Genomic DNA, 20,000 nt, shown 5'->3' on the forward strand with positions numbered 1-20,000 from the left:
AACAGAATCACCCCTTGCATGATATAGTTGAGACCTGAAGGTGATATGGAGGAAGAGTCAACAAGCGTGACATCTTCCCATTAGCAATGAAACAAGTAGGATAGCTTGTAACACCAACAGAACCCTACTGTGGAATATGAGGCTGCTGCCAATATTGTAAGTATACACATTGATGTTTTTTACTCATGTGACACACCTTGGCATATCCAATTCAAAATATATTTATATAGTAATTTGATTTCAACAAATTAAAGCCTTAAAACTAATTAATAAAAATTACCCTTACCCCAGTAACAATGGACATGTGGGGAAGGGCCATCCTGTCATAAAAAGAAATGTTTATCTTTTAAGTAGTGTAACTAGAAATAAATATTCTGATTGGTTAATCACATAAATTTTTCATAGAAGTATTCATGTACATTTACAATTAGGTGCTACTTAGGTATGTCCAAGAATGTTGAAAGTGCCTTGCAGTGTGTCTGGTGCAGCATGTTACTGATGGTGACCAGCTAACATTGACACAAGTTACCCACGCTTTTAGTGTTTATGGTGCATAGCACTTGGTAGGAAGATAATAAGTTCCATTATACACATTTCATAAGTGCAGTCACACCCCATTTGCAAGGAATATTCTGAAAAATAATACTGTCCCTCTGTCACACTTTCATCAACTCCTAATTATATACAATGTAAACAAAGTATCAGACATGACACTTAAGAATTACTTGAAGGCAAAAGTGAATTCGCTCGTTCGACCATCGCAACACAACAGCAGTGATCTTTGTGAAATTCTGCATGAAACACTGAACAGTTTATGACTTGAATAACCATCACGTCAAATCAGAAAACTGTTTGACCAATGCAGAAATCCTGAAAAAGTGTACCACGTGAAACTATTTTTTCTATAAAAACTTAATCAGAACTATTTTATCTAATGCACTGCTTCGAAGACAAAGAATACCAAGTAGATCCCCAGTGCAATGTAAAATTTGATCAACAACAAATTAAATTGCAGAGCCTGATGAAACCCCAAGTCACCAAGTGTTCAGACAAACAAGTGGCACACTGTACCAGCAAAGCACCAGGTGTAAAAGCTTTCAAGCCTCCTCATAATGGCAGAAGACAGTTGCAGTCAGATGTAAAGTGTGATCAATTACATGCCCTCAGTAAGTATCTAAGGGTATGCAATAATTTATGACCACCAACTAAAGATTTGACTTGTAGTTCAAGTCTTGTGATCAATATAAAACTTTCAGTATCTTCAGCCTCTCTGTTCTATGTTTCATCATTACCTATCTATTGTCATTATGATATCCAATATAAAATCACATACAGTCATTCAACATATTTTGTCCAGATTTTACAGCTGAGCAACTGCTATCTTATCTTGTGGTTTAAAAATACTGGATATTCTATACTCACAGAGTATAAACACTATCCATAGAATAACATAGCTGTAGATCTGTATTACCTTTTAAATAAGTTTAAGACATGATGTTTAGGTCACAATACCTGACAATAAGCATAGACCTAAATGTTTTTTAATCTTATTTCATGTAGCCCTGTTTCAGGCTCAACCAGCTGCAGGCCCAAAGGATGTTAAATTATTTTTAGATATTCTATACCCTCCTAAAGGAACTTATTACCTAGGCAAAACAGAATTTCTCCTGACTCCCAGCAGAATCAGTTTTACAAATAGGCCTATTATAACTGGTTGGACCATATATAGGCAAGACTCTTCTGTAGCATTAATGCTTGTAGTTTCAAAGTAGATATGATTGTTTTCCCAAGCTACTTTAAATGTTCAAGAAAAGAGTAAAGACTTGTCCAGATGAGCAGGCCTGATTGGCGGGCTTGCCCAAGATGTGCAATTTGAGACAGGTAGACTACTGGCTAAACAACGCTTTTCACTTGCAAACTGGTTGTTTAGCCCATCTCAGACGTCACTAAGCATGCCCGCTGATTAAGCCCACTCATCAGGACATGCCTCTAATTGTGCCACCCTGAACACTAGTTAGGCCTAGTTCAACAAGTTACTCCAACAGTAACCTTCCATTAAGTATCAGATAATGAACATCTGAGACAGAAAGTCACATTCTGTTTTCAAACCAAAATTAAGTGCCAATGAACTGAAAGTGTAAGTGAAATTTTACTGAAAAAATTCACTAACTTTCTAGTGAGTGTTTCAGGTTCAAATATGGGTATTTCTTTATACAACATTGCCTTTGTTAGGTTGTGCAGTTGACGTTTTCTGAGTATTCCATGTCCAATGCAATTCCTAATCATCATCTGATTATAACTATGATTAATAATGAGCACCAAAACCAGTTGCCCAGTAATTCATTCTTTTTTGCTCTACAGACAATACCTTAAGTGTCCTATCACTATTCTCTCCTATTGTAATTTAAATGTTAATTTTTTATCATTAAAAAACAGTAACCACCTCATACTGAAACGAAGAACTTCTCCCCATTTACTGTGCCTAACAGCTTGCATAAGTTACACCAAGATATTTGTGGAGATAATACTAGTCTCCATTGCTGCTTCACCAAAACCTGACACCTGAGAAACATTCAGGCAAAAGTGGCACAACATTCATCACTCAGTAGGCTTTTCTATCAACTTATAAATGGTATATTAACAATCATGTAATAATAAACATTTAAAAGGCTCTTTGTATTAAATTCAGTCGGTTGTAAGAAAAAAAACACTTGTTATACACCAACTTATCATAACTTCTCCGGATAGCTTTTCATAATTTCAGTTTCCTTTTTTAAAATTTCAGCACCATGAATTCCTAAATAGAACATCCCGATATAAGTCCTTCTATCCTAATATCACCAGAGATTTATTAGGCATTTGTACTGAAAATATCATACAGTCTGGAAAGCAAACAAGTACGGAAAAAGGGGAGATAAAGAGGCCCTTGAGAGTTGTCATGGTTCATGTGGTTTGTCACTTCTTTTTGCTATACTGGATCGCCTAAAGGATGCAAGAGTTCTACGGAAAATGTTTTTAACACTGCTGACATCAGTGTGAGAGGCATGTCGTGGGGCCTTCTGCAGGGCTGTGATCATGGACTGTGAAGGTTCACTGGAAATACTAGGAGATGGCGAAGGATTAGAAGAAGCATTGTGGCCAGCAACAGATGTACAAGAACCAGTACCTCCATGGCATCTTGGACGTGCTCCACCATCCACAATGTTACTCAATTCACATGAAACATACTGGGCAGGACGCGAGTTACTTGGGGAGCTTACAGAGCGTGGTAGTACTGGGCTGGTTTCTACAATAGTACCTAAGGAACTATTTCGAGAAGAACCTCGGCTGCTACTCTGACTCCCTAGCCCAGAGGTAACATTGCCACTCATGCTCTGCACAAGGCGAGGGGATCGTGGCCCAGGTGATGTCTGTTTGGGTGGTGTCTGCGCTCCATCTTTCCTCTTAGACTGGGCATCTTTCAGTAGCTGGACGGCCTCTGGGTGTCGAGCCTGAGCAGCAATCTGTATTGGGGTAAGACCCTGATCATTCTTGAGGCCGGGGTCAGCACCTGCTTGCACCAATGCCTTCAAGACTCGGACATGACCATACAATGCTGCTGCATGCAGAGCAGATTCTCCATTCTGGAAAGGTAAAGAGCAATCCATTAATTTATTATATGGCTGGACCAAAAATGTTAGCTTTAATTCTTTGTTAACTGTAACCTGTACTTAGTATATCAAAACTGAATTTCCGACATGTACTAAAGTGTCATAAAACATGGTAATGTGTAGTATCAAGGTACATTCCTCAAACTAATATTTGCACTACAGCAGCTAATTTTGTGAGATGTCCAAGCACACCCCAAGTCATTATTATTCTTTCTTATGTTCTTGTACAGGGAAACTAGATGTTATATAAACAGTCACACAGCAATATACGTGGCTATCAGACAACTAAAGCCATGAAACCTCACCCTTAGGAGACCCAGACAAGGCTTATAGGGCAGCAGCTCATGGACAACCTCCACGTGTCCCTTGTGGGCAGCCTTGAACAAAGGTGTTGCTCCATCCTGAAACATGTTTTTCTGAATCACCAAAACATTTTGGTTATTAAATTACAACTGCAAAATACTGCAAAACTTCTATTTTGATCAACGTTAATCATTTACAAACCACAGGTCACATACTGTACATATGAAAAGATAGAGCAAAAATTTATTCTTCAGGTTTTTATCCTGATAAGGATCAAAACTCATAGAATTAGAAATTGGGTAAACTAAACGTGCATTTGAAATTTAAATTAATTGTTCATTTTATAGGGAAACAAAGTAACTCACATGTCTGCAGATATCTGGATTGACACCATGACTCAGTAGTAGACGCACAACACCTTGATGTCCCATTTGAGACGCAATCCACAGTGGACTAGCGCCGTCCAACCGCCTCACGTTGGCCTAAGATGGAAAGGCCGATTGGTTTAATAGCCCTGTTAAGGTTTCTCATATTGGCTGGTAGCCGCTTCTAAAATATCAGTCTTTATTTTCATTCACCTATTTTTCCTTTGTTTTTTTTTTCTCCCTTTTGTGCCTAAGCAAATCTATATTTTATACATACAAAAATCCCCCCCCCCCAAAAAAAAAAAAAAAAAAAATCCACAAGCGTCCTTTATAAAAGCCTTTCTCCAACCCCCCCCCCACACACACACACACACATACACCCATACCCTACGCCAACCCTGGTCCCGAACTTCATTACATGAGCCATCCACCCCCCAGCCGCCTTGAAGAGAGTCACCTTGGCTCCGGCGTTGAGGAGAGTCCTGACGACGCTGGTGTGGCCGTTCTGCGCTGCGACGAAGACTGCGGTGGCTCGGTCCTTCATGGCGCTGTTGGGGTCGGCGTTGCGTCTCAGCAGCTCGGTCACGACGTCCAGGTGACCGCACTGCGCCGCCACGATGAGCGCAGTTCCGCCGTCCTGCAAGGTGTCAAGAATGGTATATCTCAAGAGAGAATTGTAAAGTTGCTAAAGCCGTTGAGAACTTATAATAAGAAAGAGATGGAAAAGTTGTAACCAAATGACATAGAAATGTAACAAGTCCCTCGTCCCTTAGAGCTAATTACCAGCACTAAAAGGAATCAAAGAAACAAGCATTAAATTTTCCTTTTCTTTTTCAGAACGCCTTCCTTCCTTACCTTCGAGGCCTGGTTGATTTTGGCGCCATTATCGAGCAAGATGGTGACGATGTCGAGGAAGCCGCCCTGGGCAGCGAAGAACAGCGCCCCAGTCCCCGTCTGTGAATAAGGTTTGTGCCTTTGGAGATTATTGATTTTAACAAAGGGTATTTGGTGGTGGTGTGGATGTTACTAATGGCGATGTGATTGGTGATGGTGGTAGGGCTGGATTAGAGGGGGCATAAGAGACCCCTAAGCTAAAAACTAAAAACTAAATGTAGATAGATAAATAAATACATAAATAAATAATAAAAAGTAAGTAATTAAACTGGTTTTATTGTTAAAAAAGAATCAACGAAGTGTGTTCTATAAAATAGAAGGGTGGGTTATCCTTATCCATTCCAAGGCGGTGCCCCACCCTCGGAAGTAGAGAAATTGGTAACAGTAAAAGACTGAATAACGTAGTAAACCATATTAATCTAGGAATTATAATCATAAATGGATGTATGATGTAAAAAATATATGTAAAGTATGTAAATAAAATGACATTAATACATATACAATAATTATAATATAAGGTTAGCATATCGATATGGTCTGCGTTAAAACTGAAAATTGTAGAAAGTTACTCTAGCAGTCAGTAAAATTGAGAACAAAATTTGTCTTGGCAACTAACGTAGTTTTCTTAGAAGAAATTCGGCTCGACATTTATTTTAATGAATTCCTTTATTTTGCCATTTCTTTCTGCTGAAGGGCTCCTGAACCTGAAATACCCCAAAGTCTAAATCTGGTTGTATAGATAGACGGATATAATTACACAAATATGCTTATGCATATTTAGGTACATGTAATGATAATCATTGTTTAATATAGAAGAAAAAAAACAGTCAAACGTTTTATTTGGTCACATACAAAAGACTCGCAGAGGCAATGGGTCCGCTTGGCTATCAAATCGTTTTCATGAGAGCAACACAGAATAACTCGATACTGTTGCATTAACACCAATTTGCAAAGATGCATATGATTAATATTCAATGTCGACGGACGCAAATTTGGCATACAATTCAATTAAAAGATAGAGCGCATATCATTGGTTGTTTTGAATATTTGATAAATAGCTTATGACTCTTTGGCTTACTTGGTTGACTGACTGACTGACTGACTGACTGACTGACCGACCGATGGACTGATTAAATCAGTGGCAAATTGACTGGCTGCTTGATTGAATGAATGTGACTGACTAATTTGATGTTATGACTGACTGAATAATTCCCTCCCTCTCTTACTCACTCACTCACTCACCTACCGGCTGGCCAACTGGCAGCTCAAAGGACCGACAGATCATTCAGCCTGCCAACCTCCTCGCTAACACAAACAGGCTGATTTAACCCACTTTACTTCTCAAGAGGGTGCTGTGACGTGAATTTCGAAGGGCCACAGCGGGCCAGTGCAGCACCATTTCTCGTTTTGCAGATGGAAACGTTTGAGGAACAATAGTTTACACGATTTACTGGTACGTAAATATTTTCTCCATAACAGAAAGGTTACTGACACATAGTGTTTGATATGATTCTGATCTCACATCTAGTTAATTAGTTTCAGGTAAGAAACATGAATGCAGAGTGATAAATAAATGTAAACTAAGCAATAGCAAATCATACGGAAAACGTAATGCAATATAAAAAACTATAATAGTCATATCTTACAAAGTAAAGGTCTGTAGCTTTTATCGGAAATTTATAACCTTTTTATCAATGGCATTGACTTCTTTACATTTTTTTTTAAATCTGTTGCCTTTCTGTCTCCCTTTTTTAATTGGAAACTTTTATTCTATCACCACCTTGTCTTCGTTCTTCCATTTTTTTTTTATTCGTATCCCTCTTCATATAAGAACCTTCTTATCTCTTCTAGCAGCCCTTTTGTATGGATTAAGATATTTCTCTACCAACTTCTGTTTTCCTAATTTTATTGATATTTTTCTATCACCCGTCTCCTTCATTTTATATATTTTTATTATTATTATTTCATGTGAATATTTTTCCTTATTACATTTCCTCTCTCTTTCTCTTCTTATAGCAAACTTAGACACCTTAATTTACTTTCATCTCCATGTTTCTTCCTTCTTTCCCCTCCATTTTAATCCTTTGTTTATCAAAACCTTTTTTAAAATTTCTTATATCTCCTATCTTTTACAGATTTTTTTCTTTTCCATCCACTATTCTTCCCACTTCCGTCCCTTCTTTTTATTAGGAACTCTTCAACGATTTTCTTCCTTTTTTTATTTCTTCTTCTGGGAACTATTATAAGCACATCAGACGTCGAACTTCGCCTCGCTTTGAGAAGTCGAGAGCGGGCTTAGCGGGAACGGAAACTTAAGACGCCGTTCAGGTACAAAGAGTGTAAAACTTGGCTGCTGCGGGAACCTTTTGGGTGCTGATCACTTTTTTCTCTCTTTTCCTTGGCTCTGTGGGTGGGGTGGGGGAGAGGGAGGGGGAGGGGTGGTGAGAGTGGAAAAGAGGGAGGGGGAGGGGGGGGTGAGAGTGGGGAAGAGGGATGGGGAGGAGGTGGTAGGAGTGGGGAAGAGGGAGGGGAGGGGGTGGGGGGAAGAGGGAGGGGGAGGGGGTGGTAGGCGTGGGGAAGAGGGAGGGGGAGGGGTGGTGAGAGTGGGGAAGAGGGAGGGGGAGGAGGTGGTAGGAGTGGGGAAGAGAGAGGGGGAGGAGGTGGTAGGAGTGGGGAAGAGGGAGGGGGAGGGGTGGTGAGAGTGGAAAAGAGGGAGGGGGAGGGGGTGGTGACAGTGGGGAAGAGGGAGGGGGGGGGGTGGTAGGAGTGGGGAAGAGGGAGGGGGAGGGGGTGGGGTGGGGGGTAAGAGTGGGGAAGGAGGAGGGGGAGGGAGGATAAGGACTGGTAAGAACAGGGGTGGGGAAGAGGGAGAGGGAGGGATTGGTAGGAGTAGGGGTGGGAGGGAATGCGGGGAGGGGGAGTAGAGGTGGTAGTGGGGAGGGGAGAAGGAAGGAGGGAGTGGAGAGGACGAAGGGAGTGGGGGAGAGATGAGAGAGAAAAGTGGAGGGAGTTGAGCGGCGGAAAACGTGAGTGGAATGGAGAAAAGAGTGGAGGGAGGTGTGTGTTAGTGTTTGTGTGTGTGTATAAGTATGGGCGTGTGTATGTATATGCATGTGTGTGTATATGTATGTGAGTGTATTTATGTGTATATGTGCATGTGTGTGTGTATGATGCGTATGTGTGTGTGTGTGTATGGTGTGTATGTATGTGTGTATGTCTGCGTGTGTATATGTATGTATATGTGTGCATGCGTGTGCGTGTACGTGTGTGTGTCGACAGGAATCCATTTATAATTTCCACAAATCCACTCATTCCCACAAGAACCCTCCGCCTAACCTATATAACTAAACAGTTAGTCCATGAAAGCGAATAATAATATATACAAAACAGAAAATCATAATTCTAAAAATATAAAAAGCCCTTTTGTAAACTGGAGTAAATGTATTGCACTGAACACGCCACAAAAAGCCGAAAAGCGGTCGCGGATGAATATTACCGTTGCTAACGGACCGGGATTTTACTTTCATGAATCTTTTTAAGTAGAGAACCGCTTCGTTTTTTTCCGCGATTTGGGCCGGGACTTGAATTGGAGGTTCTCCTATGAGCGCTTAGGGGTACAGACAGGGAGATCGACTGACAGAGTGACAGACACAGGGAGTCAAATAGGCTGACAGGGAGTCAGTCGGACGGACAGACAGGCAGGCAGAAAGGCAGATAGACATTAAAAGGCAAGTAAACAAAAACACACTTGTATTCACATAAACAGGAAACGGACAAATATTCACACACACCTTTTCAGACAGGCAAACAGACGCAGATACAGACACAATTGCAAACACAGACACATGATACACACCCACACGGAAAATTAATTAAGGATCTGCTTTAATAAGTGCATATCCATTTGAATACTCCTTGAACATTTTACATTTTATGACGAGATAAATATCGTAAAACGAATTCACTGTCAGCCTGTCAGCCACTCAGCTGGTAACAGTCGTGAGTCATGCGATCTCGTGTTCTGTTTTAAGTCATCTTAAATGAGTAATCTAATATCAGCATCATGCAAACTTACTTTGATAGCGTCTAATGAATTTAATCGAGCGCGTTAGAGCGTTTCAGGGAAGACTGAGGCGCAACTGAAGGAATGGCATCTTGAAAAGATAAAGATAGGTTGTAATCTATAATGCTTTAATTATGACTTGGGACAGACAAATTCGGTTAATGGGAAACGAACAAAGCGCGCACGCGCGCGCACACACACACATATATATATGCATACAATCTCTACTTTGCCCTCTCCCTCTCTTTCCCTCTCTAAAGCTAGCCACCACTTCTCCCGATCCCTCAGCTTAACTTTTTCCCTCTCTCTTCCTCCCTCTCCTTCTTCTTGTCTCCCTTTCCCTCCCCTCTCTCCCTCTCTCCTTCCCTTCCCCCCTTCCCTCTCTCTCTCCTCCCCTTCCCCCCTTCCCTCTCTCTCTCTCTCCTTCCCTTCCCCCCTTCCCTCTCTCTCTCCTTTCCTTCCCTTCCCTCTCTCTCTCTCCTTCCCTTCCCATTTCCCTTCCCTCTCTCTCTCTCTCTCCTTCCCCCCTTCCCTCTCTCTCTCCCTCCCTTCCCCCCTTCCCTCTCTCTCTCCCTCCCTTCACCCCTTCCCTCTCTCTCTCCCTCCCTTCACCCCTTCCCTCTCTCTCTCCCTCCCTTCACCCCTTCCCTCTCTCTCTCTCTCCTCCCTTCACCCCTTCCCTCTCTCTCTCCCTCCCTTCACCCCTTCCCTCTCTCTCTCCCTCCCTTCACCCCGTCCCTCTTTCCCTCCCTTCTCCCCTTCCCTCTTTCTCTCTCTCCCCCTCTTCTCGCCTTCCCTCTCTCCCTCCCTTCTCCCCTTCCCTCTCTCCCTCCTTTCTCCCCTTCCCTCTTTCCCTCCCTGCTCCCCTTCCCTCTCTCTACCCACACACCGACGAACAACCTTCCCTTCCACAAAGAGTATCTCTAACCCTAACAACGTCTCAAGCTTAAGGAGGTAAATTCTCGAGCTACAAGATTATCCGAAAAGTGGTGATGCAAGGAGGTGGGAGAAGGTGGGAGGTAGGAGGGGCGAGGTGCCCATATTATGATAATTCGCCCTTGTGTAAGAAGGGAGCAAGGTGAGGAAGAGGGATGAAAGGGAGGAGCAAGAGGAAGGTTTAGAAGGAGGGGAGGGGGGGGCAAGAGGAGAGAGTTTAAGAAGAAAGGAAGGTGGCAATAAGGGAGAAAGAGAAAGAGGTGGGTACAGAAAAGAGCCGCGGGGGGGGGGGGGGGGGCACAAGAGAAAAGAAGGGGAAGTGGTAAGAGGAGAGGAAGTTGAGATGGTAAACGAGGAAGCAGAGGATGGTGGGGGAGAAGGGAGGAGTAATGGCAGAGGAGGGAGCCGGGAAAGGGAGTGCAGAAAGGGGGGAATGGCGCAGGAAGAGAAGATAGTAAAGAAAGGTGGGGGAGGTGGAATGGAGGGCAGGAGGAGACTGGTGATAGGGATGGTAAAGAAGACAGATATTGTGGTGGAGGAGGGAGGGGGGAGGAAGAGGGGAGAAGAGAGAAACTACTACAGAATTAGCTATAATAACGAAAAAAAGAAAAACAGATTCAACATCCAAAAAATCCGGCACCACAAGACAACCTTCCTGCCGAAATCAATACACCCAAAAACAAACTCGCATCATCAAATATGGATCTGAAGCCTACAAACTCCAGCGGCCGGTCTTCCATAGGCCTACTTACGTGTCGGGTGGCGTTGGGTTCGGCGCCCTGGTCCAGCAGCTCCTTCACCAGCGCCACGTGGCTGTTGGCTGCCGCGAGGATCAGCGGCGTCGTGCCGTCCTGCAACGAGGCATCGGGGTCAGCGGCCAGGGGCGCGTGTGTGTGTGGGGGGGTGAGTTTGTGAATACAACTTTATAAATGTATGTATCCATGCGTGTAAATATATGTATATGTATGCTGGCATGCAAATATATGTGTATGTATGCATTGTGCAAATGAATGTGTATGTATGCATCATGCAAATAAATGTGTGTATGCGAGCATGCATATAAATGTGTGTATGCGAGCATGCAAATATGTGTATATATATGTATGCATGCATACAAATATGTTTGTATGTATGCATGCATACAAATATGTTTGTATGCATGCATGCATACAAATATGTTTGTATGCATGCATGCATATTTGTGTATGTATTCATGCATGCATATTTGTGTATGTATGCATGCATGCAAAATATATATGTGTATGTACCCATGCATGCATGCAAAATATATATGTGTATGTACCCATGCATGCATGCAAAATATATGTGTATGTACCCATGCATGCATGCAAAATATATGTGTATGTACCCATGCATGCATGCAAAATATATATGTGTATGTACCCATGCATGCATGCAAAATATATATGTGTATGTACCCATGCATGCATGCAAAATATATGTGTATGTACCCATGCATGCATGCAAAATATATGTGTATGTACCCATGCATGCATGCAAAATGTATGTGTATGTACTCATGCATGCATGCAAAATATATGTATATGTACTCATGCATGCATGCAGAATATGTGTATGTATTTTTTGGGTTGTTTGTTCAACGGCCATTTATTGCACTGCAGGACTTAGGCCTCTTTTAGTTAATTATTGAGAGGAATGGCAATATCAGTTTTGCCTGATTGGATGCCCTTCCTCATCAACCGCTTGTGACACGGCGACGGCTTCCCCTACATGCGTGTTTGTCAGTCTGTATGCATGCATGCAAATATGCACGTGCATATGTATGAAATTATACACAAGTTTGTATTCATAGATTGCATTTGTCGTCTACCCAATGTCTACAGAGTTCAACAAGTTCCTCCTAACATTGTAATCTTCTCCACAGCTGATGGCTTTGGACCTCAACCGTTGGGCGTGGAAGAGGCAAACCTAAAAGGGGAGTCTGGACACCTTTCTGCGGGCCAGCGTGAGATAAGATCTCCCTCTTGCTCTGAGACATATGTTATGATACGCTGGATAAGCAGTAGGCATTTTACGTTCAATGCAGCCCAAGGGGAACGTTTTGGAAGCTAAAATGGTGAATTCTCAAGCTATGTCTGTGAGGTTCCCGCCTTTGTTTTAAAGTGTTTGCTCTATCTTTATGATGGTACAATGTTAAAGCTGGACTTCAAAAAATAAAGATTTTTCCTTATTTAAATATTGACGAGATCCTATGGACCTTTAACCTTTTAGCTGTAATGAAGGGCCATGCTTTGCATAAGAGAAAAAAAACGTGTATATTACATTTTTTTTTCGTGTGTATTCATGCATATGTGCGTATACGTGTTACTTATATATCAGAGTGACCTGAAATAAGAAAAGTGAAGAAAAACAATACAAGTGGAAGCAAGCAAACCGTCCCCGTACCCGATCGGCGCAGTCGACGTGGACGCGGCCCGTGTCGAGCACCCGAATCGCCTCCTCCACGTCGCCGCGCACCGCAGCCGCATGAAGCCGCTGGTCGAAGCGCGTCGACACCTGCGGAATAGACAGACAGGTTAGAAAGACACACGCAGGTTAAAAAAATGTAGCTATGATGGCTTTACAGTTAAGCGCCATAATACTTTTTAAATGATGTGTTCGGGGGAAAAGACCGTTGCTTGAAGATGGTCGGGGGGGGGGGGGTGAGAATGCAAGGCAGAGGGAGACACGCAAGGGGAGGAAAACTTGTGAAGAGGACATTGATATACAATTTACAAATGGAAAAGAAAACAATTATATTAATAACAAACTAAAACACACGAGTCGCCATCACAAATTCGGCCTACACAAAATGACCCACACAAAAAGAGGTCGTTATATCATCAGCCCTTGACATTAATTTGAAAGCGAAAAAGATAGTCAATCCACAGCATATATGACCCAGCGGCATGCGAGTTTAATGACCTATGAACAGCGCCGGCGGTTAGCGGGCGCAAAATCACGCCGATGGACAACAGATGGCGCGCGTGGCGAGCTTTTGAATGACGTTTAAAGAGCGACCTGGCGATGTATTTCAGTGCCGCTGGATGTTCATAAATCCCATGAATAACGCTGAATAACGCCGTCCCTTCATCAATACAGTCCCCCACAAACATGGATCAGTAAATTAATCATGGGTAAGTGGCGCACAGAGACCGAGTGCAGCCGTGTTTACTCAGTTTTGCCAAAGCGACTGCATTTCGTCTTTAAACATGTAAAATTAAAACGGGTGTGTTTATTTTTGGTTGCTAATTCATCATGTCGCACAACACAACTATGCTCCTGGAAATTGAAAGAAAAACAATATTTTTTAATATGTACCTTCATATATTCGTACATTGCATGTTATGTTAACAATTAACCTAAACTGAAATTTAACCATTAGATTGGGGGTTGCGAACCTGGTGGATACGGCACCCTGGGGGCCCACAGGGTACTTTCTGGGGGGCATGGAGCATTATTAAAATTATGAAGTCGAATTAAACTGAATTTTATCTTGCCTTCAGTACCTAAATATAATTTGCACTTGTTGGAAATTTTCTATAAAGTGTCCTTTTCGTATAGCTGTTGACACCTTTACACAGTTCGTGACTAGTAATAACTAAATCTGAAACGATGGCAGCCACTGAAAGGAGCCATGAAAATTATTATACACTGGGCCACAGAATAGGAAAGGTCTCACACTTGTTTGGGGTAAATTCCTTAAAATGGCATTTGTGTCATTGGCAGAAATGTGTGTAGTATAAATATTTTATTAAATGCTGACGGCTCAAGTTTTATTGTGGAAAATGTAAACAGTATCTTCCTTTTTTTTTGGGGGGGGGGGTGACGACTCATATTCTTCCTTTCTCTCTCTCACTTCCTCCTTTCTAACTCCCCGTTTCTTCCTATCCTTCTATCTATTCTCCTCCCTCTCACGCCTTTCCTCCCTCCCTCCCTCTTCCTTCCTTCCTTCCTTCCTCTTCCTCTTCCTCTCCCTCTCTCTTCCTTCCTTCCTCTCCCTCCCTCCCTCTTTTTTCCTTCCTTCCTTCCTCTTCCTTTTCCTCTCCCTCCCTCCTTCTTTCTTTCTTCCTTCCTTCCTCTCCCTCCTTTTTTCTTCCTTCCTTCCTCTTCGTCCCTCCCTCCCTTCATTACTCTTCCTCCTTCCCTCCCTTCCTTACTCTTCCTCCCTCCCTCCCTTCCTTACTCTTCCTTCCTCCCTCCCTCCCTTCATTTTCTTCCTTCCTCTTCCTCCCTCCCTCCCTCCCTTTCTTCCTTCCTCTTCCTCCCTCCCTCCCTTTCTTCCTTCCTCTTCCTCCCTCCCTTTCTTCCTTCCTCTTCCTCCCTCCCTCCCTTTCTTCCTTCCCCGGCCTTCCTCCCTCCCTCCCTTTCTTCCTTCCCCGTCATTCCTCCCTCCCTCCCTTTCTTCCTTCCTCTTCCTCCCTCCCTTTCTTCCTTCCTCTTCCTCCCTCCCTCCCTTTCTTCCTTCATCTTCCTCCCTTCCTCCCTCCCTCCCTTCCTTTCATCCTTCCTCTTCCTCCCTCCCTCCCTTCCTTTCATCCTTCCTCTTCCTCCCTCCCTCCCTTCCTTTCATCCTTCCTCTTCCTCCCTCCCTTCCTTTCATCCTTCCTCTTCCTCCCTCCCTCCCTTTCATCCTTCCCCTCTTCCTCCCTCCCTCCCTTCCTTTCATCCTTCCTCTTCCTCCCATCCCTTCCTTTCATCCTTCCTCTTCCTCCCTCCTTCCTTTCAATCAGCCTCTTCCTCCCTCCTTCCTTTCATCCTTCCTCTTCCTCCCTCCCTCCTTTCTTCCTTCCTCTTCCTCCCTCCCTCTTTCTTCCTTCCTCTTCCTCCTCCCTTTCTTCCTTCCTCTTCCTCCCTCCCTCCCTCCCTTTCTTCCTTCCTCTTCCTCCCATCCTCCCTCTTCCTTCCGTCCTCTTCCTCCCTCCCTCTTCCTTCCTTCCTCCTTTTTCATCCTCCCTCTCCCCCCCCCTCTCCCTCTGCACTAGACGACTTGCAAACGATTTGTTGGGGAAAATGTCTCGCTGAGCCGATGAAAATACATCCTTTTTCACTCTCCCGATGGGAAATATTTTCTCTCCTGACCAGACCGGGAAAACATTTCATATCTTCTTAAATTTAATTCAGCAAGAAAAAAAATACATATATGTAAAAAGAATGTAATATATATATATATATATATATATATATATATATATATATATATATATATATATATATATATATATATATAAATTCAATGACAAACCAGCTTCATATAAATGGGGGGGGGGGCACACAAAACAAAAAAATAAGCAAAACTTAATGACATAATTGAACACCAATTTCCTCAATTCTGGCGTGGCTTGTTCATTATCATTAATGAATGAAAATAAAAAATAACGGCAAAATAAAGCTGCACCGTGGGGCAAGACGATGTTTTGTCAAGTCAACAATAAACTTGAAGAAACAAAGCAGCATTCCCGACGGAGTCTCATGAGATCCAAAAGCCACCACGCTGAACCAGGAAAGAGATAAAAAAAAAAAAAAAAAGTATACAAGGGTTCAGTTTAAAAGACAAATTAAAATTTAAAAAAACGTACACAAAAGTTCAGTTTACATGACAAATTAGGGTAAAAAGTATACAAAAGTTGTTTAAGAAGAAATTAAGTAAAAAAAAAACGTATCCAGAGGTTGTCTAAAAGGCAAATTAAGATAAAAATAATGATAATACATGCAATCTTACGGTCAGCGAGTTCTGTGAGACAAAGATCTGTTGACAACTTAAAAAGTCTGTAAAGGAAAAAAAAAAGGAACTCATCTACATAACTCCAGAAAAAGATCAAAGAAAAAGCACAAGATGACATAATTTACAGTGTGCGTGTGTGCGCGCGCGTTTCCGCAAACCATCTTCCAGCAAATGTCATGAGTAAAACCTGGAGACCAGTTGACCCATGAGGCGAAGGGCGTGGCAGACAGACGCACGCAAAAAGGAACCTTACATCAGCCAACTCTTGAGGACCTCGGGGAGGAAAAAGTTACCTCAAGGACCAAGGACAGAGACAAGGGATTGGGAGAGACGAGAGAGAAAAAGAAAGAGGGTGAAGTGGGAGAGAGAAAGAAAGAAGGCGGAGTGGAGGAGGGAGAGGGACGGGAGAAAGGTAGAGAGAGAAAGAGAGGGAGGGAGGGAAGATGGAGGGAGGGAGAGGGGGATGGAGGGAGAGAAAAAGGGAAGGGGGAGGGAGATGGAGAGAGGGAGAAGCAGAAAGAGAGAGGAAGAGTGAAAGTGAGTAAGTGAGTGAACATAAGCAAACATTCACGTGACCGACCCCAACTCCAAGGGTCATAACTAAGCATCACCACGCAGGGTCATCCACAAAAAAAGAAAAAAAATATTCACTCCACGTAACAAACAGTAAAAGATAAAACAAGATACATTATAATAACCACAAAAGTATGAAAAAACACCCACTCCACGAAACAAAACAAAACAAAATACCAAGATACAATATGATAAACATACAAAAAAAAAAAAAAAAAAAACTCCACAGCACGAACCAAAAGACAGAACAACATACAATTTAATAAACACAAAAAATAAGGAAGGGCGATTCTCGAAACAAGACCAGAGAAGCGAAGAGATCGATAGTCCACGGCACAAAATCTTCCTTAGTCAAAACATTATGGCGCGATGGTGTGGGGAGGGGGGGGGGGCGCCATGGGAACCCGATGATGCTATGGTGCCTCTTCCACCTGCTACTCTTTTCCTTTCCTTTTCTTGTCTTTTTCTTTCCTTTCTTTCGTTCTCCCGCTTCAACTTACTACTGTTTCCTCCGTCTTCCATTGACATCTCACCCTTTTTCCTCCTTCTTCCATCAACATCTCATCCTATATTCATTCTTTCTTTTGTCTTTCTTTTTCCCTCTTTACTTCTTCCATTTCCTCTCTTGTCTTGTCTATATATATCTCTAGTCTTGGAAGGAAGCGTGACTACGTATCATCTGTAGAAGGAAGTCTTTCGTATTTATTGGCATGATGTCATACATTTCCCTCCCGTTTTTTCGCATTTAACCTTAATTTGGCGGGATTTTCTCCTCTCGTGGACTTCCGGCGTTGGAGCCCGTGAGAAAGGCATCGGCTGAGAAAAAGTGGTTCTACGGCGACGCTTCTGAGTCTGGGATACAGTCTTTTCCTCTCCTCTCCTCTCCTTTCCTCTCCCCTTCCCTTCCCTTCCTTCCTCTCCTCTCCTCTCCCCTTCCCTCCTCTCCTCTCCTCTCCCCTTCCCTTCCCTCCTCTCCTCTCCTATTCCTCCTCCCTCCCCCTATCTGTGCGCCCCCCATTCTCCCACTGGGTCCACCTCCTACCAGCCCCTCGCCCTTCTAACCTTCCCTCCTGCCTCCCTCTGTCATCTAACCATCCTTCCATCTCTTCATCTCTCCTCCTCCCCCTCCTCCATCTCCCCTATACATTCCTCCCTCTATGCTGCCCTCCTTCCTCTACCCTCGCCTATCCCCCCTGTCCTTCCCCCTACCCTCTGCCCACCTCCTCCCATCCTCCCTGTCACTCCCCCCCCAACCCTTTTCCTACTTCTTCGCCACTTAAGACACGGCTAGAGTGACTTCTTCCTCTTTTTTCTTTCTTCCTGTTGTCTTTTACCTTTTTTGTTTTATATTTTTCTTCCTCCTCCTCCTCTTCTTCTTCCTTGTCCTTCCCTTCCTCTTCCTTCCTCCTTTTTCTTTCTTCTTCTTCTTCCTCCCTCCCTCCTTTCCTCCTCCTCCCTCCTCCCATTATCCTATCCCCTCAGCGCCCTCCCCAGGTCCCCTCCTCCCCCTCCTTCCTCCTTCCTCCCTCCCTCCCTCCTTCCCTCCTTTCCTCCTCCCCTTATCCCATCCCCTCAGCGCCCTCCCCCAGGCCCCTCCTCCCTCCCTCCTTCCTCCTCCTTTCCTTTCCTCCTTCCTCCTCCCCTTATCCTATCCGCCCTCTCCCAGCCCTCCTCCCCTCCTGTCCCTCGCCTCCCTCCTTTCCTCCTCCTTTCCTCCTCCCCTATCCTATCCCCTCAGCGACCCCCCCCCCGGTCCCCCCCGTCCCTCGCCTTCCTCCCTCAATCCCCTGTCACTCCGGGGGACATCCTACGGGAGGAAATTTAGGAAGGGTTATGCAGGGATAGCTTCTTCGAGAACACGTAGGAATAAAAATGAGTTTGGAGGACCCACGAAAATGCCCGGAGAAAGAGGACGAGGTGAAAATGATGATGTCTCTTTAAGATCCAAAAATCTAGAGGGTTAGGAACAGATCTTTTTGGAATGATGATGATAATGACATGACAGGAATGGTTTTTAAAAAATATAAAATCACAGTCATGATCATTTGCAACAATAATACTAACGATGTTAATAGCACTCTATTACTACTTCTCTTACTGATAATAATATTAATAAAGATAATAATAATGATAATGCTAATGATGATGACAATAATATTAATAATAATGATAATAATAACAGTAATAACAATAATAATAATAATAATAACAGTAATAATAATAATAACAGTAATAACAATAATAATAACAGTAATAACAATAATAATAACAGTAATAACAATAATAATAACAATAATAATAACAGTAATAACAATAATAATAACAGTAATAACAATAATAATAACAGTAATAATAATAATAATAATAATAATGACAATGATAATAACAACAACCTAAATAAACGACCAGCGCTGCCTCAGCTCCCGAAAGCCGGGTCAGCCACCGCCGCCCTCGGCCCCAGACTCCCGAGGGAAGGTTTCCTGAGGGATTCGGGGAGATTCGCGAAGACGTCTGATCCCGCCAATCCGCGCTCCGCCCTTCCCGGGGTTCCTTGTCTTATCGGCCGTCACCTTGCTGTCCGTGCAGGGGGGTGGTGAGGGATTGGGAGGGAGAGGGGGTGGGGCTGTTGGAGGACCTCATACGCTGTCGGTTTGGGGGTTGTTGTGTCGCCGGTGGGTTGTGCTAATGGTTGATTCTTGGTGGTGTTGTTATTAGTGATTTTTGACGTTTTGTTTGATTTTTTCTCTCTTTTTCTTCTTCTTGTTTCTCTTTCTTGTCGTTCCTTGCTGTTTTCTTTTTAGCTGTTTTGTTGATTATCTTTTCTTTGTATGGTTATCTTCGAAGTTAGAAATATTCCTCTTCTCATTAGTATATCAATCTGGTATTCTTAATTCATGTTTTCAACTTTATCGATCTAGAAATATGGCTACCCTCTCTTCCTCCCCCCCTCCTTTCTTCCTTCCTTCCTCTCCCTTCCACCCTCTCTCCCCCTTTCTCCCTCCTCCCTCCTCCTAACTTTCATCCTCTCCCTTCCACCCCCTTTCACCCTTCCTCCCTCCTCCTATCTTCCATTCTCTCCCTTCCACCCTCTCTCCCCCTTCCTCCTCCTATCTTTCATCCTCTCCTTCCTTCCTCCCTCCTCCTATCTTCCATTCTCTCCCTTCCACCCTCCCTCTCTCTTCCTCCCTCATGCCTTACCATAGCCTTCTTTACTCTCCTCTCCTTCGCTCCCACTGCACCTCAGCCTCCCCCCCCCCCGGTCCTCTCACTCCCACACAACCCGTAAAACAACAATCACAAAAATAAGAAAAAAAAAGAGGAGACAAGAACAAGAACAGAGAACAAATTACCGCCAGAGGCAAAAAAACGAACCCCCCCCCCAACCACCACCACCACCACCATCACAAAAAAGAACATAAAAATACACATATATATACAAAAATAAAAAATAAAAAGTTCCCCCTCGAATA

At 43.2% G+C, this 20,000-nt stretch overlaps 2 protein-coding genes across 2 annotated transcripts in view; one reads left to right on the top strand and one right to left on the bottom strand.

The window, feature by feature from the left end:
* Positions 1-20,000, bottom strand: part of LOC113810760 (ankyrin repeat domain-containing protein 29) — a 124,066-nt gene that overhangs the window by 621 nt on the left and 103,445 nt on the right. Inside the window, exons 2-8 of the mRNA XM_070142995.1 lie at positions 12,639-12,749; positions 10,964-11,062; positions 5,174-5,272; positions 4,776-4,955; positions 4,319-4,435; positions 3,956-4,051; positions 1-3,623 (exon numbers count right to left, since the gene is read on the bottom strand). The exon at positions 1-3,623 is cut by the window's left edge and continues 621 nt beyond it. Coding sequence (XP_069999096.1) covers positions 2,937-3,623; positions 3,956-4,051; positions 4,319-4,435; positions 4,776-4,955; positions 5,174-5,272; positions 10,964-11,062; positions 12,639-12,749 — 1,389 coding nt within the window. The 3' untranslated portion in view covers positions 1-2,936. The remainder of the gene's footprint in view (positions 3,624-3,955; positions 4,052-4,318; positions 4,436-4,775; positions 4,956-5,173; positions 5,273-10,963; positions 11,063-12,638; positions 12,750-20,000) is intronic.
* On the top strand, positions 935-2,616 carry LOC113810774 (uncharacterized). Its single transcript, XM_027362421.2, has 2 exons — positions 935-1,166; positions 2,490-2,616. Exons 1-2 carry the CDS (start codon positions 935-937, stop codon positions 2,564-2,566), a joined length of 309 nt encoding a protein of 102 aa, XP_027218222.2. The 3' UTR covers positions 2,567-2,616.

The sequence above is a fragment of the Penaeus vannamei genome, chromosome 30 (assembly GCF_042767895.1).
Source record: "Penaeus vannamei isolate JL-2024 chromosome 30, ASM4276789v1, whole genome shotgun sequence".
NCBI lineage: Eukaryota > Metazoa > Arthropoda > Malacostraca > Decapoda > Penaeidae > Penaeus > Penaeus vannamei.

Coding starts and splice junctions, on each gene's coding strand:
- LOC113810774 (XM_027362421.2), top strand. CDS start 935: ATGCACTGCTTCGAAGACAAAGAATACCAAGTAGATCCCCAGTGCAAT. Junction 1,167..2,489: donor TGATCAATTACATGCCCTCA/GTAAGTATCTAA, acceptor TGTGCCTAACAG/CTTGCATAAGTTACACCAAG.